Here is a 19395-nt window from a genome sequence, read left to right as displayed (position 1 = left end):
TAATCATCCTCTGAATGACCCAGCTCTTCAGAGGCTTTACTGTGACGCTCATCTGTTCTGTCAGTTGAGAGGGTGATAACATCTCCTCTGTAGAGCTCATGAAGGCTGTGCTCTTGAATTATGTAAGCCAGGCTTCTGTGTGCACATGTGAGCTGCCATCCTCCTCTGTGATGGAAATGAGGTGTCAGGGCACAGTGCCATCAGAGGGCACTGCTGCTGCTGCTGCTGCCTCAGCTGCTCATTAACCAGCTCCACACTGCTGAGTTTATCTCTAATTTATTGATTTCTATTTATTTAATCTCTGTAGCATTAGTGAGGTCTTACACTGATGTTGGGTGAGGAGATCTGGCTTACAGATGTAGTGAAAATGTTTGTATTTTACCAATATCCAAAAGTCACACATATACAGCTGTCTAAAAAAATGTTTTTTTACTACCTCCGTATAGTAGAAAACATATTTTAGATAATAATATAATTTTATTTTAAAATATTTTGCAAAAGAAATGGACAATTGCACATGACACTTCAATATCCCTTTGTGCTACGTAATTGTAATTCATATTGTAGCCTTCATATATTACGTTACATATAGTCATATTTTCCTAATAATGGACACATTAAAGGCCCTAAAAACAATCAGCTTCTTATCATGAGCAAATAGGCTGAATTTTGCATGAGATTTTTAGTATTTGTGTTTGTTTCTATGTTTTTCTACTGGTTTGAAGAGGATAGGGCTCAGATAGAAAAACGTGATGTCACATACTTTTATGCACCAGTCAGGATTTAGCTGTATTTGAATCAAACTGTGATGACAGTTGTGAGATTGTTTGTGCATGTTTTCAGGCCGCTGTCAATTGAATCAGATTAAACCGCCACACAGTCCTGGTGAGGCAGATCAGCTGAGGTTTTGACTGTTCAACTCTTAAAAAGTGTTGGTTTTTTTACAACTTTGGTTTTGATTGTTGCTTAGTCATGAATGTTGAAGGTTACAAGGAAATATTTCAAATTTGAAAGTTTTCAAGGGCTTTAAAATCAAACATGTCAAAAATATTTAGCACAGTATATTAAACATTAATTAATATGTTCATGTTTGCCTGTATAAAAAGGCTATGAATGTACACATTTCTGCTACATATATAATTCATATAATTTGAATATATGTGAAAAACATATTTGATCAAAGTATTTTTAATATATGTAAAGATTATTTTAATACACATGTATATGTGTTTTTGTATGGGGTACTGTGATGTCTCTGTAAGACCATTTAAGACCACCATAAGACACAAACACACATTTTAAATGCTTTACTAAAGCAGTGGGTTTACCGTTTCCTGTGTATTGGCAGTACAGTAGTACCTTTTTGTGTTCTACTGTCAGCAGGCTTTGACTTGTCAGCAGATGTTGATAATGATTATCTGGTGGATTTTAAGATTACCACTCACGTGGGATTTTAGGGTTTCTCTGGTTTGTTTTTGCAGCTGTAGATCAGAACAAGAAAATGTTTTATCGGCTGCTGCCCTCTAGTGGGGATGTAGTTTCATTTCACGATAACCACTTCTACTGTACCCATCTGGTGAAAACATAGCTGGACATTCTTCTAAATAATAAGTATCTCTCTTCTGTTTATCCAATAAATATCCATAAAACAAAACAACAACACAGGAACATATTCCACAAGCATTAAAAAAGGGAGGGAAGGTCATCTTCCATTATCATTTAGAACATCTTAGATAGACAATAGTATACACTGTCCTCTCTGTTGTCACACCTGTGCTGGGTAATGTAGGCACCAGGTTTTGACAAGGAGGAAGAGTGCATGGAATAAAAAAGACAATATTTCTGGCTGCATTGATTTTGTTCCTTTGTTTAAAAAAAAAACTCTCCCATGAGCCAACAATGTAAATCAGTGGAGTACTCTTGATGATTGTACTAATTAAAAAGTTAGAGGTTCACCAAAGTCATAAGGATGCATACTCTGGGGATCCCAAAAGTCTGTACAAAATACCGTGGCAATCCATACAATACTAATTCTAAAGTAGTGGACCGACCAATAGGCTGACATTCCTAAACTAATTTGCCAGCATGGCTAGAACGGTACAGCGAACCTGTATTTGTGACCATTTCTATTAGTCTTTACAGTAGAGTTCACTTTAACATACTTTTATTTGTCACAACTTTAAAAACAAAGTAGATGAAGGAGCTGCACTAGGTACACGCATGACTAATAGTTTCAGCACAAGAATAAACTGCATTCCCATTAGAACTGCACTACATTCTGTGCACATTGTGTTCATCATACCAGAGCTAAGTGCAAGGAGGGGGGATGGTGAGGCCTGTGTGTGTGTGTGTGTGTGTGTGTGACTGGCGTGTAGACTGATACCTTTTGTCCAGCATGTCACTGCTTGTAGCTGCCAGTCACCACTCTGGCCCTCAGTGGTTTCCAGTTTCCCAGTGTAACCAGACGCCAATGAATGGGAGGTGTGACACCTCAGGACAGGGTTTGGAGAGGCCAGCAGGGTGTTCTGACAGATTTTGTTACTGTCACTCAGATTGTGGGTCAGCACATTCAGTTCAGGAAACTCTCCTTATTGATCTCTGACATGAGCTCCAGATACAGCATATGTTCCTTTGGCATTATAAACTCTGTGGCTCAGTGATATTCAGTATGGGCTAGTATTAGGCAAATCCATTTGATATAGTATCTCTCTACACAGTTAATCCTTCACAGAGCTGAAGCCTGCCCCCACACGCAAATGGGATAGTGCATTGACCTTGAAACCATTGATTAGACATATTTTTATGGAGTTATTATTATAATAAAGGTTCAGGAACAGGACCACGCCCCTCTCAATCACTAAATTCAATCATCCGTGCATACATATATAAGCGTGTCTAACCCCTTTCTCTCCTGTTCGTCTCCGTTCTAATGCGACCTACAACACACTTGCATCCCAAACACTTACCTCCCGACCATGCTCCGTGATCCACGTTCCTCGGCAACATACCGCCCACGACTAGATCCAGCAGTACTAACGTGATATCTCCTTCACCACTACATCCACATGGAACCCTTCTCCTCCAGACGCTCCACACGCATCCACGCAATGGCCCACTCGGACGCGGCTCTTTTGCAAGCGATTAACATCTTCATGTTTGCTCACCTCTGGCGAGCTCTCAAGGAGACAGTCGTCGGAGACGGTCGTCCCACTCCTACGAAACGATGATAAAGACAAACTTTCCAACTCTATGCAGACTCTACCTCCATCAACTATCTCGCCGGCAGCTCAAATCCTCCCGCTCTTCCGGGTTCATTGTCCGCCGCCGGGCCGTCGCACACCGATGATGTCACAACACCGCCTACTACAACAGAGCCCAGACTTCTTCAGCCCCGGCTGAAGGCCAGGCTGAACTCTGGATACAAATCCCGTTTCGCCGAACTGACAACAAAGCCAGGTTCTTCCTGCTCCTCTCTGCCTCCACCTCCACCACCGCTCCGGACGGCCGCTCACTTCCGGGTTCCCCGCCCAGCGCCACCTGTACGCCGCACGTCAATAACGTCACGACGCAGCCTATCGCTTCAGCCCTCTCGCAGGGCCAGATCGTACCTTCCCCTGTGCCTGCTCCCTCCTTGTCTGATCTGTTTCATTTTTCGTCTTTTCTCTCATCCCCGTGTCCGCAGGCTGTGCAATCAACCCCCGCACATACATCCTCTCATCCTTTCCTCTTTCCTTCCCTCAGCTGCAGTTACCTCTATGCTTTCGGCTCCACCCGCTCCAACAGCTCCTTCTTTTATGTTTCTTCCCTCAGCCACCTCTGGTCCTGCCATTACCACAGCAACAATCACATCGAGCCACAGTGCTCCCTCTGATGGACCCGCTCAATTTCCTACTGTTCTATCCCTGTTCCCCAACACCCAAATGTTTTTTCTGTGTCTTCAACACCCCCCATCACCAATCTCCTCGCTCCAGCTGTCTTTAACACTATGCCCACAAGCACTTTCACTCTGGCCTTCACCACTCCGCCCCTCCACAGCCTACAAAGCCAGGCTTTCCAGTTCTGCACAGCCTCCAGTTCCACCACTTCTCCAGCTGACCACTCGCTTGCAGGTTCCCTACCCAGCGCCCCCCGCACTGGCACACCGATGATTCCATCCTGCCGCCACTATGATGCGGCAACAGACTGCTTCAGCCCTAGCTAGGGCCAGGTCGTATTTCCCCACGTGCCTGCTCCCTACGTCTTAATTGCCTCGTGTTTTTGTTTCATCCCTGCATCTATGAGCCACACATCTTACCACTTCACACGCATCCCTTCATCCCTCACCCCTCGACACTTATCCCTTCATCCCTCACCCCTCGACCCTCATCCCTTCATCCCTCACTCCTCAACCCTCATCCCTTCATCCCTCACCCCTCGACCCTCATCCCTTCATCCCTCACTCTAGACCCTCATCCCTTCATCCCTCACTCTAGACCCTCATCCCTTCATCCCTTCATCCCTCACCCTTTGACCCTCAACCCTCATCCCTTCATCCCTCCCTCGATCCATCCTTTATGAATCATCCTGGCTCTCCTCCGTTGATATTATTTGTTTACAGCACCCCTTTTCACTTCCTCCTGCCACAGCTACTATAGGTCCCTCGACTCGCCTGCTTCTTTTCATTCATTCAACCTTTATTTACATCTCGAGGTATCATTTAGGGCATGTCCTCATTTTCAGTGACATTGACTGTATCAACTGCTTTGCCACAGTGAACAATTTTAATTGCAATCGCTTCATATTGATTCATTGCTTCAGGGAACCTGGTTTTCCTCATCATTAGTTGATACGTAAGGAAGCCACAGAGCTCCCTCCTTTCTAACCCCCTCCGTTTTGCACTGTTTTCCAGTTTCGTCTCATCCCTGCGGCCGCAGGCTGCACAATCAACCCCTGCACATACATCCCCTCGTCCCAGCATCCTTTCCTCTTCCCTTCCTTCAGCTGCAGCTACCTCAGCGCTTTTGGCTCCACCCGCCCCCGCATCTCTTTTCTTCTCTTTCTTCCCATAGCCACTACTGGTCCTGCTGCCAAGCCACGGTGCTTCCTCTACTGGACCCACTCCATCCCTCCCCCACCCCTTCCCCAACACCCAACTGTATTTTTTCTGTGTTTTCAGCTCCACCCGTCTTCGACACTGTGCCCACCGGCACTTTCACTCCGGTGTCCGCTGACCCTCCTTCATCCCGCTACTCAACACTGTCTACAATTGTGTGTCCCCCCCCCCCCCCCATCATCTTCGCAGCCCTTCTTTGGGTGCATGAGCGGTCTTCCAGTCATCCTCGTTCATACAGCCTACTACATCGTCATGGACCATAATAAACTAGAAATTTAAATCCTTGGCACCAGACTCAGATTCCCACCTGAAAGCTGGTCCCTCCATTTTTAGCTTCCATGCCTCCCATGGTCTTTCGTTCCCTTCACTCAACGTCCTGACCCTCTCCTGCTTCACCACCTTCACCCGTTCCATTCTCAAGGTTAAATACACGTCTACGCTAGCCGAACTAACATCTCCATAAAACTGTCCTCAGGGGCATCATACCTAGCCTTGTTTCACGCACACTTCGACATGTTATCTGTAAGTCCAAACCACATCTTATGCCAAACGTTCGCCCCTCACTTCAGACTTCCTGGCCCACTACCAAACTCTCTACACAGGCAACCTGTCTCCCCACATCGACAAAGTCAGTCCACATTCTGGCCAGTTCTTCCACAGGGGAGCCGCTTCAACCACTTCCAAATAAGAAATCCCAGATCACCTGTTAAAATTAAATAAATAAAGTTCTCGACCGCTAGTCTTCCCAAGATTCCATACCTACCTCAGCGACATTCAAAGAGCCCGCTCTCACTTAGTCCAATGAAGTTAACTTTGGGGGATGACGAAGCAGAAAGCTCATCGAGACATGTCCCCCACCCTGAGTCTCGACCCCCGGGTTCCTAAACGCTCCAGCCTCTTCGTGATTCCATCTGGTCCCCGGTTATCCCCATGCCATCGACCCCCTTCATCCCTCTCCTCTACCCCATCATCCCACCGTGCACGACCCGGACCAACCTTCAGCTCCCATTCATCCCCCGGCAATCAACCCCCTTCATCCCTCTCCTCGACCCCCATTCAACCCACCATACACTGTATCCATTGTAGACTACCCGTGTTGGCTAGTTAACACAGTGGCACATACAGTGTAGCAGCTTAAAAATCAGATATTTTTCACAGGAGTGGGTGAAGACAGAGTTAAAAGGAGAGTGAATATTGGACTCACTGCTATGTGTCAGCTCAGTGTGTGAAAAAGAATTAAAGTTCACTGTAAGAACTTGTTAAGGTTGATAATACAGTGTTGTTTATACAGCTTGCTTACTGCCATCAGTTGGCCAAATGAGACATTCTGTCAGCAGCCAAAACATGAGACAAAACTAAAGCTGTATTACCTGATAAGAACTGTGGCTGTACCTAGCTCTAGCTAGTAGCTAACTTTGTCTTTCTGCTGTTTGGTGCTGGGCAAGTAGCATACAGTGAGCTTTTTCACTGAGAACAGCTTCCTGCTGTTGGAAACAAGACTGATGAGAGAGGTGAATCTGAACCACCCGGTAAATTTGTGAACCAGAAACCAAAACAATGATCTAAAAGAGGCTAAAAAGAGCTGAGGGTAACTGCAGAGCCTGTGATGATTCTATGTGGGTTTGCCACTCTCACTAGTCATAATTTAATTAGTTGTTTATCTAAAATGATTTGTGCAGCTTTAAATTTTGTGGAAGTTAAGTAAGTTAGGATTATGAATTGATTAACATGAGTGGAATAAAGTGGGCATGGATGGTGCATGGTGTTGATTATTCCTTAATGTGCAAAAAATATATAATCAAACATCATCATATCCAACTGCTTTGACCGTGACTCCAAAATTCTGCGTCCTACTTTCCGTGCACACATCAAAAATCTTTGACACACAAAAAGCACACAACAACCATTTTTGCAGGGAGTCCACTTTATTTTAGATTATATCTATAGTTATCACAAAAAGACCATTCAAATAGAAAACATCACATAGAAACGCTGTGTTATTCAACTGTACCATAAGGGGTCTTAGAGGAGGCAGAGTAGTTCATGTGCTCCCTACATTAGGTCATTCTTCGTAACAACACAGAAACTCATTAAGTGTCACAGTAAAACCACGAGGCATTTGGTGTTTAGTCAAACATGGACATATCTTTCTCTATAAATGACACCAACACAGTAACTGCAAATATCAGTGCAGTTGAGAAGGTAGTTCAAAGGTAAGAAAGTGCAAATAGTCAAATAGGGCTTCAAGTCAGTGCACTTGGACCACTAGGGCTTCATAGAGCATAATGAGGAACACACCTTCAAAATGTCATAAACACTATTACAAGTGACCTTCATACTTAGAGATATTTTCTTTTCAGCATCAAGCTATCAGCAAGTGTAGAACAATGTTGACAGGCTCAGCTTTAATTAACAGTGTGTGACACTGCTGATGAAGCACTTAAACCAGTATCAGTATATCTCTGCCTGGTGCACCATCCTTTCACCGTCTTTTTCTTGAGCAACAACTCTGTGTTACTAGTAATGCCTAATGTGTACTACAAAAATAGTAACCCTAAGTTGTATCTAGAGGAAACAAAGTGCAAGAATGTATTCATCTTCACTACAGAGACAGATATAAAACACTAGGTAAGTACACTTAAATTGGAATTAAATCAATATGTTTTAATGGCGTATGTTAAAAGTAAAGGATGTCCTGTATGTCTACATTTAACCATATTCATGCACAAAAGAAAAAAATGCACAAACAATTAAGCATTCAGGTTTTCCCTCTGTATTGCTGACGGATTGAAAAAGCCCCAGAAAAATCATTTCGATTAGAGCCCTACCAATGCATCAGCATATGTGACATTATTGACTGATTTGAGCTGATGGCAGATATTCTGCTTAGAAGTAACCAGAAATTACAGTAGAGAAACGCCAGAGAAATGTTTGAGGTAATTTAGAAACACTGTCCCTATTTCAGTTTGCACACCATAGAACACTGACAAGTTTATCTTTCAACTGTAAAATGTCCCACTCAGAATATATCTTGGTCACAATTCTTTAATAACCAACTTTAAAGAAATAGTTCAACAATTTGGCAAATACACTTATTTGCTTTCTTTTCGAGAATGTGAAGATCAATACCACCCTCACGCCTGTGTGTTAAGTACAGAGCTGGAGCTGGGAGTCCATTAGCCTAGCTAAGCCAACTAGCCATCGTCTAACCAAAGTTCAAAAATACATCTACCGACACCTCAAAAACTGACTAATTAACACACTATATCTTGTTTGTTTAACCTGTTAATAAACATAAGTGTGAAAATGATGATTTGATTTAGTGTTGGAGCTATTTCTTGATGAACAAGTTTATCCATCCACTTAGTGCCTCTGTGTGTTGTCTCCGGCTATAGCACAGGTTGCCAGATAAGGTCTGTGAGCGTAAGTTTTGGTTTCTGTAGAGGCACAATGTACAGAAACCAAAACTCCACATTGTACCAAGCAACTTCACCATGATGACAAGACTCCAGGAATTCACTGCTCACAGCTGTTGATTGTCAAAAAATTGTTCCAGCACATAACTCCAGATAAAACACAAATTGTCCTGCTTTCATTTCTATTTATGTATGGATTAAACAAATAAGATACAACATGTTAATTAGGGAGCTGTAGAGATTGGTAGGTGTATTTATGAAATTTGGACAGAGCCATGCTAGTTTTCCCCGTTCCCAGTCTTTATGCTAAGCTAGGTTAATTGTCCCCGACTGTAGCTTACCACACAGCCATGAGAGTGGTTTCCTTCATCTACAGTAACTCTCGGAAAACCTTTCCCAAAATATTTAACTATTCCTTTAAGGGACCTTTATTAAAAATGGTTGTTCATGTTAAACTCTTTTGAAAGCCATGCTAATGTAGCTACTGAGAAGCTATTAAAGAAAATCCTCCAAAATCTAAGAGTGAGTATCAAACCTCAAACCAAGCTGAGTATCAGAAACTGTCCAAAAAACACAAAAAACAAAAAAAAGAAACAAAATTGGCACCAAATGCTTGGAAAATGTTAAAGAAAAGTAAAGTAAGATATTGAAAAAGTATCATTTTAGTATTGATACAGCAACTCATTGCATTGGCACTGGTATACAAACTGTTCAAACTACATCAAGCCCTGAACACAGCACACTGAAGTGATTCTCTGGGTGGTTCCTACAGTAACAGTGGAAAATTGACTAGGTAATAGCAGATTTTTAATTCAGAGCTTATATCGGGTAAAACTAATGTATGAGTCTAACACATCTCTACATTACATGCGATACAGCACGCTGTGCAGGTTACACACTTTGCTACCATGCATGATGACGGTGGTGGTGTTGAGGCATGCAGGCCACGGCTGGCAGTGGTGTGGCAGATTATATTTGGTTCTGATCTGGGTTGTGCGGGTGCATGGATTGGGCTCAGATGATGGTCCTGAGCTCCTCATCAGTCAGCTCGTTCACTGCCATGATTTTTGTCAGCTGCTCTGCATACTTTGCCTGGTCTTGCATGAAGTGTGGGATGCGGACGTTCTCCATCTGAGCCACAGTTTTCAGGCGGTCCACATCTTCAAATGACACCTGAGCCCACAGAAAAACAACACTGACAGATTTAGCAACATGCTGCAAAAGAATGAACATAAATGTAATGAAACTACATGCAAACTGAAGAACTTATTAAGAACTACATATTCAGTTAATTTAAGATAATTACAGCTGTACTAATTCATATTTCTATATTAACAGTGGGTCAAATGACTGACTATAATGTGAAAGGTGTCGCTATTAAATTATTCTCCAACTCTGCACTCAGCTGTATGGAAAAAAGCTAAATGCTAATGCTAAAAAGGCATGTTTCAGCTCATTGTATTTGGTTTTTGATGAGAGCAATTTGTGTGTGTTGTAGTACTGGGCTGATGTTATTAAAAACACAACACAAATGCATCTACAGCTGGAATGAACATACTGTTTAACCCTGAAAGCTTACAGCTCCTCTGAAGCAGAAGAACTCGGTCTGTTCCCTCCTCAGAGAGCTTATATAAACTCCAGCTTTGCTTCTCATTAAAGTTACTACAAGGAACTTTTAACTGGTTACGAAACAGTGCCTCTGATGCCTCTATATGACCTACATAAGTAAACAGGACCATCAGTGAGAAGATTGGCTATTTCTATATAGTTATTCTTAATGCTTGTCACCAGGTTGGAAATGATTTGAATGAAAATGATTTACAGCACACAGACTGAGGGTGGACATCTTCATCCCGGGAAACACTACCACTTTTGTCCACAGGGGCCACCAAAATCAACACAAAAAGTTTGTAGCTCGTAGTAACTTTAATCTCACTATATGTCTGAACTACAACCACATAAGTAACAGTGTTCTGCTGTTTCTGTAAACTGTAGCGGTGTTATGGAGAACAACACTGGTATAGTGGAGATACCACTGGAGACACGACACAATCTTAACAAATCTGATCCACCTGACCTGATCATCTTGGAGGAAGCTACATAATTTAGATTAATAAATATGTAAATTGACTATAATAAACTGACCTCAGACTGTTAGTTCAGATGAATTGCCTCACCTTTCCTAGAGTCATCAGCAGTGGGAAGTTGATCTTATCTCTATGTCTCAGGATCTTCAGAATGCCATCCAGGTAGACCTGGTCTTTACTGAAGCACCCTGCAATGTGAGAGGTCGGACAAGAGAACCAGTTAAAGACAACAGACAACCAGTGTACTAATGATCTACATTTAACATGTGATCAAACACAATTCAGATTAAAATCATTTATCTAATAAAATCCCACTACTGGCTCCATATATCTAGTGACATAATGACCTGGCTCTGCTGTATCGGTCTGGCCTCTCTTGGCTCGGACACAGTAGTCCCAGCGAGTGTTGGGATCCTGAACGAAGCGTCCCAGGTTGTGGAAGAGCTGAGAGAAGGACATGTGGCTGGCCTGGTAGACAGTGTAGTAGAGTAGGGCGGCACGCCACAGCGTGGGGTCCTTCCTGAACAGGACACTGTGGATGCTTGCCAGACCTTCCTCTGTGGGGTTCAGAGGCTTCAGGTTGTGCTTCTTCCTGCCCATGCTGCTGCTCCACGGCTGGTGGCAGTTGTTGATGCCACGGAAATAATGTGTGCCTGGTGGACAGAGACAAGGACTTTTATAGACAGTAGTTGTATTCAAGTTCAAATTCAAGCCAACTTTATTAAAAGAAACAATTAGATCCATGCAATGTTTTATCTTTCCTTGGAAACTACGCTACAGTCAAATTTAAATTTAGCTCTAGCCACTACCCACCAATCTCATGCCTCAGCATGCCTTCCAGCCAGTGCTCTCTGGCAGTGGAGATGTTGATGGTCAGTGTGGGTCTGCTGTTCACCACCGTCATGGAGGCTCTGGACAGGAGGTCATCTGTTACCTGGACAACTATCTGTCAACACACATTTATGTATATATGTAACATTTTTGCTGTTTATATTGTTATATTTGGTGCATTTCCCTTTAACCTGTCTCATGTACTTCCACAGTAATTACCAACCCTGACATGATAGCCAAGTATATCAGGGTAGACAAAGTAACACAAAAACCTTAAACTGGTGACATAGTGATTTCACTATATAATTTCAATGACGAAGGGGATGAGACATGGACATGTAGTCTTTCTAAAGGGCCAGATATACTGAACTCCAAAACTGGCATGGACACAGACAGCAGACATCCTCACAGACTGTCATCACAAAATCCCTCACAGCTATACAGATGTGGAAAGCATCAATTGGCTGAACCCTTCACCAAAACCTGACACTGATGCTTTAGATTGCAGCAATATGTTCTGCTATGAGTTGGAGCTGTGCTGGAAACGTCTCTGTATGATGTTACTACTGTTGCTTCACCACAGGAATAACAATAAAATAATAACATGAATAAGAACAACAAAATACAAGTGTCACATGAGTTTTTGGGTGGTTTTCTTATTTAAGGCAATTCATTCCCGAGTTTTTTTTTTCCAGGCTTCTATGTCTCAACCCATTAGGACACAAGGCGCCTGTATATATATGTGGTGTTCAGTGGAGCATGATTAACTTGGTGATGTAACATGTATTTGTAGATGGTTACATAAACACAGCCCTACAGAAGCAAACTGCAGGATGCAAGGTCTTACTTTTCCCTGGAGCACATTCACTCTGATGCTGTCTGCTGCTCTGTAATGATGATGTACAAATATACTGTGACACAGACCACAGAGGGCAGCCACAGAAAAACACCAGGCTAGCCTTTTCATATTCTTTTTTAATCAAACTGTGAAAAAAATATCAACTATAACGCAATGAACAGCAAATTATCTCCTTCATAACGTGTCGTCAGGACTCACCTCTCCCATGCAGCCCTCCTTCTCCATGTATTTCTTGACATTGTGCCAGATGCGACTCTTGGTAAGGAGGCTGCCCCCAGTGACCTGCTCAAACTTCTCATAGCTGCCATATCGGTGCAGGGCAAGCTCCATGATGTGCACTGCCTGCATGAGATTTAAAGACAAACACTGTGACTGATACAAATAAACAGCTCATAACATGAAAGCTCCCTGTGACTGATGACCTCCTGTTGTCAACGCTTTGGACATGAAGTACTGGGCAACTTTTCACTTTGGTGCTCCAAAGTGCTAGTGAGAGATAACCGAAGTTTGACAGACTGCATTACCCACAAACCACATAGCATGTTGTCACTCCATGGACCTTTTATGTGTGAATCTCCAATTGGAGAGAATGGGTGTCTGTTTCAGTCTTGCCAGGATGCTCCTGGCTGGCTCACAGATGGAAGTCACTCTGGCATTCATACCATTCACTGTGGGAAGACTGTTATGGATTGATTGCCCACATATCACTGTATTGTAGGCAATCGTCTTAACAATTTGGAGGGTATAAATTGAATCCATGTCAGGTGGGTGTAAAGTAACAAAAATCGTGAGAATGTAGGGTGTTTACAGTGGTATTGCTGCAATATATAACCTCTGATCAACATTCTTCACATAACAAATGTATGAATTCTTGAGTGACTGGATCCATCTGTTAACCATATGGAGTATGATGATCCAGGATCATGATTAGACCCACTACAGTATGTGATTTAGGCTCATGTAATGGATATTTTTAACTAGCCTAACACTACTTTAAACTTAAATGTGTTTGCAGTTCTTCTATTACATAACTCTAGCTAACAGCCTTGCCTTACACTGCATGAATTAATGATAAATATTTATCTATGTTCAGGGACTGACAGGCCAGGATTTAAACAATGCAAAGTGGTCCACCTTACTCAAGTAGGTTTCTGTGATGGAAATAAAACCCCTAATTTGACATAACTCCAAACCAACAAAAACTCATGACACTCAATTGCAATAAGACTCATGGATTTAGTCCCACCTTATGTAACCTAGAGTCAGTCTTGACAAATCACCTTCACCTCACCATCACTGTTCTGAAAATAACATTAAAAATACAAACAAACAGAAGTACAATAAAAGCTTGCAAACTTGACCAAACTAGTCTGACTACTATCAATAGATCATTTTATTTTCTGATAACTGCCTCAATCATAGGCTCTTTTCACAGCAGACATTAGTCATTAGTAGTAAAAGTGCAGGTGTTACTAATAACATTAACAATGGCCCTGCTCTCTTCAAGTGTCCCAGTAAGCCATGACAGTGTGACAGTGATCTACCATGAACAACACCAGCACCCTGAAACTGAAGCAGCTAAATGGAATTCAGCCATCTTTAATGTTATTAATTACACCTGGGCTTTTCCTACTGTGACATCAAATCATCATCAAAATGCCTGCTGAGAAAAGCTCTACCGCACATAGTGGCTCTCTGTCACCACTCAATGGGACACTTGAATAGATCAGAGTAATCATTAATGGTATTAACAACAACTAACTTTGCTTGCTGTTGATTCTGTCATTTATATTCTATCATTTTAACATAATTACATCTAATTAATTGATTTGATACAGTGTTAAATTGAAGATGGACAGCTAATGATAATATTACATTTTAAGAAAGCCTTAGCCCATTTAAAATGTAACAATTTAATTTTGTCTATTAATTTATCATGTTCTACTGACATACACTGCCTACATGCATGAAATATATTTGTGATTTTAGAGCAATTGGCTGCATCCTGAACTGACATGTTTTTGCTTTTAAGATACAGTTTCTTATGGAGGACGAAAAATGACTTGAGTATAAATAAATAATAAATAAATAAATGCAGGAATAAATAATTAAATACATAAATAAAAAACTTTTTGATAATGATAAATTAATTAATAAAAGAATTAATAAATTCTTGAAGTTATTTCTACATTTCCATACATCAATTTTATTTAGGCTATTTCTGTATTTTTTAGGGGTGCTTTCCATATATTTTGTAAAACACTTACATTAAGGAACTTTTGCCCATGGTCTTACATGAAAACAACATTCAAGATGCCCAATGTTTAAATAAAATCTTAAAATATATAAAATACTCAATGCTCAATTGTTAAATTAAATTGCAATATGAGGCCTGATACCTTCCTCTTTCAAACATGGTAATGAATGAAACAACAGCCTGTGTCCATATCATCGAAACATGATGATAACTTACAAACATGAACACACGTCTTGTCCTGCAGCTTGTTGAACGAGCCACCAAACAAACATTCAGCGGGGAGAAGTGCACTGTTAACATCAGTTAGCATCTACGTAGCTAATTAGCTGCTCAGCTGCAGAACATTTAACAGCATGTAAACATAGCTGCAGATGTCACTGCGGACCCATTCAATGCTGGTTTGGTCATTGCTCTTCAAAATTCCTGTTATAGACGCACTGTCTCTCCATGACTTGTACTTACAGCAGTTTGTTTGCGTTGTCTTAAATGAGACATCAAATTTTGCAATTATTCCGCGGTTCACATGCATTCCGAACCGTAGAAGGTGATTCGTACGGATCACGGATCAGCTACGATCCGTTGCACCATTAGTATTTCTACATTAATTTATTACTGTATTTAACCAAGGCAGTAGTAGTAGTAGAGCAATCACACCTCTACATCAATCCTTAACATACAGACACAGAAATATAAAAATAAATAAATGTATAAATGAATTACTAAATAAATGCATAAATATAGAAATAGCCTAAATAAAAGATGATTGAAAAGATGATTTATGGAAATGTAGAAAATAAATCCAAGACATTGATTTAATTATGTCGTTTTTCATTATCTTGTATTTATTTTCATCTATTTATGTATTTAATTATTTATTTCTGCATTTACTTATTTATACTTTTATACCATTTTTGGTCCTCCACAGTTTCTCAACCTTTTTACTCCCCTCCTGAGTACAGTGCTGTTGAAATTCAGCATTCTAGACTGTGCAGGTTATTGTAGGACTATGCCATTAGTCCCCTATTTAAGACTTGGTCTTAACATCACTAGTATGTAAGTTTGAATGTGGAGATAGCCTGCGAGCGCAGGTGTACAGGTCTGTCATCTCAGCCCAAAGCAAGGCTAAATACTGTTATCCTACAGTACCGACCCAAAACGTCCACTGGTTGCCACTTAAGGCTGTTACACATTTCCATGAAGTTTTACTCTTTTGAGTATCTATTTGTTCAGACAAATGCCAAGAATATCATAAGACAAAAGTGATCCAAATGGCAGTCCACTTTTAAAGTTCAACAGTGTGACACAACATTTTACAGAGAGAAAGAAAACATGACAAACTAGGGCAGACTCTAGGGAAGAAAAAAAAACACACAAACATCCTCCGCAGGATCACTTTACTGCATTTCCTGTTCCTACCCTCTCACTCTTTACTTATCTGACTATTTGTGTACTTGTGTTACTAAAAGAGCAACAAAACACCACAGGGCTGTTTTCCACTTCACTAGAAATACATCTGATCTTATGCCCTACGTGTTAATTTGTGGTGTGATTTAGTCTCATGTGTTCTTGTCTTCCTAAAGTAATCAAAATTTGGTTTTGAAAATACTGCATTTCATTTAGAGCTTCAGTGTTTCTCACCAGACATGTACTCATACTGTAGATGTTGGTTTCAGATTCAAACTAATCTGCCAGTGTTTGCTAAAATGCTTTTGTCTTTGTTTCCTGCATGAATTCATTCCGGCCACTTTCCTCTTTCTCTTGGACAGCAGACTCACCCTGCCTCAGCTCTGATCAGCCCTGACGCTAAAGAGCTTTAGCAGCAAGTCTTTGTGATCACAGTATCCAACTTGACTACTGGCATGTGGAGTTTGCTGATCTCAAACATAGACAGCTCTGCACCAAGCTGGTGCACTGGGGACATTGTTGCAGATGTGATGAATGACCTGTCACAGCCTTGGGGCCAGCATCTAGTAGACTTCTGCCCTTACTGGCTGCATATACTGTACCTTCAACAGTGTTTCAAGTGTCTGTTTCTCTCTCCAAAGCTTACAATGAACCTGGACATGTAAACGGAGACCTGGGATAAACCTGTGTTGGAGGTTGGTCTGAATGAGTCCAAAGCTGATATTTAATCTGACCCTGCAACCCTGCTTCTGACCTCAGTTTACAGTACGCAGGGCTGACACTTTAGTTTGAAAGGTGAACAGGTGTTTCTAAGAAAGCTATAGGATTTCCTTTTGGCAAATAAACCAAACTAAAAGAATTGAATGATTCCAAACCTGCTCAGTGGAAACACACTCTTACCTGTGTCAGAAAGCGATCTGAGGCATTGTTGTGCCGTGCCAGGATGAGCGGAGAAACAGGGTTGCTGTACTCAAACTGTGGATTGTAGTTGAAGTCAGACTTGAAAAACTTGGCCTTTTCTTTCTCCACATTAGACGGCTTGATGGCTGTAAGGATGCAGAGCTTCTTGGCATTTTCCACTTCCCGCGCGATAGCTGCTTTGTGCAGAGAGGGAAGTTTAGTGCGAGGGGAACTGGGGATGCACGTCCTCCGGAGTTGTGGAACTGCGCGAGGGTTCAAGCCCATGGTGCTGCCCACTACTGCGATGCTCCGCGCTGGCTTAGGAAGATTGGAGCTGCTGCCTGAGAGGACACGATTTGTCTGTGCAGGTTTACTGCCACCTTCTGAAGCCCGAATCTTTCTAGTAGCCATACCTGAACGGTTTCTCTTACCACATTTCACTGATGTCTTTGGTCTCTTGTGCGGAGACTGCTTCGGGCTCTTCCTCTCCTCCTCCTCAGTCTGCAGCAGGACGTTGTAGCTGCTGGAGCCAGTGCTGAAGAGATCTTTGAGGACACTGGAAGAAATTTTCTCCAGGTATACTTGGCTTGGACTCACTGGCTTGTCAGCAGTGTTTAAGATATACTTTTTGGACATTTCTACCTCTGGCCAGTGGAGTCTTTCTGAAAGAAGTAATATGAGATGCCAGTGAGAGAAGATAGTGAATCTGTTGGCTGCTTACTTTAGAATCACCTCATGTGCAGACCTTTTGTAGATAGAGTAGCTTGATAGCTTAATCCTCTTATCAAGGCAGGATAAAATTAGATCAATTCCAGTGCCAAGCTAAAAAGATATATTTTGTTACAGCAACTATTTTTACATCTTTGTTAGCAAACCGACATTAGTGCAACTGCCCCTTCCCATTTGTTCCTTTTTATCCTCAATCATAAAGATGCAATCTGACACAAATGCACGTAATTTGACATGTTTCCTGAACTGCTGTTACATCAGCAGTCCACGGCTATAAACCATTCCTTTTCATGAGTCAGTATCCCGTCCTCACAGAGGAAATTATTCTCATCATGTCTCCAGAGACTGCCAGTAGAGCACAGAAGTCAGAGTGCAGTAAGGTGAGCTGGAGCAACATTACACTGAGAGTAAGCTCTCTGTTCAGACAGGAGCACTGAGCTGGAATCCATGCAGCCACACACAGCACAAACTAATGACCTCAGTAGCAATGATTGGAAGAGGGGAAAGTACAAATTAGAGCTTCACTGCATGCTCAGCTACCAAATCAAATAATGTTATCTAACGCATCAGCTGATTATCTCATCATTCAGTTTCAGCTGATGTGACGTGCTATACTGTCACATCATAGTACAGAGTTATCTACCTAGTATCCCTATCTAATGAATGCTTGGTGTGTGAAAGTTTTATGAAGTTAATTAAAGACATTTTCAGTTTGCCAGGTACCATATATGAAATTAAATATATGACAGCAAACAGTCCCAAATCACTGTTCACATGCAATTCAACCGCACAGCAAAATGATTCAACGGTCAAGCATCTCATTCCTAACTATTAATGAAACTATCAAAGCACAATTTAAAGCGTATAATAAGCAATAATCAGCATGATTCAGCTCTGAATAAGCCCACTAGAAAGCTCCTTTTCATACTGCCATGAGTCTTAACAACACAAGTGCATAGTTAACACTATACAATACAATATGTACGCTATATCAAGCAACTTAATATGGAGGCAGGAAAATGGGAAAGAAATAATTAAAAATAGATGCTTTCTGATGCTTTCTATATTCGATTTTTTATGTTCGTTAATGTTAGTATTAACAATTTAATTACTACCTAGATGCAACTTCTATTTCACCTTATGACGACTGTTAACGCTAAGTTAGTTAACAAAAGTTACCATTATTACCATTATTACGGTATTATATTTAGCTAGTTGTATTATTAATGTTCCTGATATGTTATAACCTGCTAAGTTAAGTGGACACTTCTAGCTACGATCACAAGAAAATATGAGAGCACAAGACAAAAAAAAAAATTACCTGTTACTTTTATTGACTCCAGCATCCTCTGTTAAGGTATCTGTATGAAGCTCAAATACCCAGTTATGTTCGAAGATTACTAACGTTAGTTCGCCAAGTTAACCTAGCTACGTTAGCCGGCTAACGTTGTTCAAACAGTAACCCAGCGATGAAAGAAGATTGCCCGTAGTGATTATATTACCACAGGATACGCAGAAATAAATTTTAGAGCATTTTCTAGCTGACAGCTGAGTTGACATTAAACGTCCCGCCTACACTGAGCCTCAGCCAAACTGACGAGAGAGAATCGGGCTCTCTGTGGTGCAGGCTCGGCATCGACTTATCTGTTTCCATGGTTTCCATGTAAGCTACGCAACACACATTGATACTCATGGGAAATGAAGTCCATATCATAATACATTTAGATTCTGTACAGAATATATCAAGGTTGGCTTTCATTGGTCAGTTTAATCAGTTTTCAGTGGATTAAATGTAATATTCCCTTGACTCAAACTCAAGT

General features: G+C 41.3%; 1 protein-coding gene across 2 annotated transcripts; it reads right to left on the bottom strand.

Annotated features, from left to right (window-relative positions):
• Nucleotides 1–6998: 6998 nt before the first annotated feature.
• si:dkey-222b8.4 (uncharacterized protein KIAA0895) lies at nt 6999–19244 on the bottom strand. Of its 2 annotated transcripts, XM_044336392.1 has the most exons (8): nt 18897–19244; nt 17278–17508; nt 16847–17187; nt 12484–12627; nt 11409–11541; nt 10943–11248; nt 10686–10783; nt 6999–9681 (listed from the first exon to the last, which is right to left on the bottom strand). In XM_044336392.1, the coding sequence occupies exons 1-8, from the start codon at nt 18919–18921 to the stop codon at nt 9523–9525; spliced, it is 1437 nt and encodes a 478-aa protein (XP_044192327.1). In that variant the 5' UTR covers nt 18922–19244; the 3' UTR covers nt 6999–9522. The 2 variants fall into 2 exon arrangements, with proteins under 2 accessions (XP_044192327.1, XP_044192326.1); XM_044336391.1 differs by having other exon boundaries at nt 16847–17508.
• Nucleotides 19245–19395: the final 151 nt, after the last annotated feature.

Source organism: Thunnus albacares, chromosome 19 (genome assembly GCF_914725855.1).
Source record: "Thunnus albacares chromosome 19, fThuAlb1.1, whole genome shotgun sequence".
Taxonomy (NCBI): Eukaryota; Metazoa; Chordata; class Actinopteri; order Scombriformes; family Scombridae; genus Thunnus; species Thunnus albacares.
This window is presented reverse-complemented; position numbering and strand designations above follow the sequence as displayed.

Coding starts and splice junctions, on each gene's coding strand:
- si:dkey-222b8.4 (XM_044336391.1), bottom strand. CDS start 18,921: ATGCTGGAGTCAATAAAAGTAACAG. Junction 17,509..18,896: donor GGAGTCAATAAAAGTAACAG/GTAATTTTTTTT, acceptor TACTTCTTTCAG/AAAGACTCCACTGGCCAGAG. Junction 11,542..12,483: donor AGGAGGGCTGCATGGGAGAG/GTGAGTCCTGAC, acceptor GTGTGTTGACAG/ATAGTTGTCCAGGTAACAGA.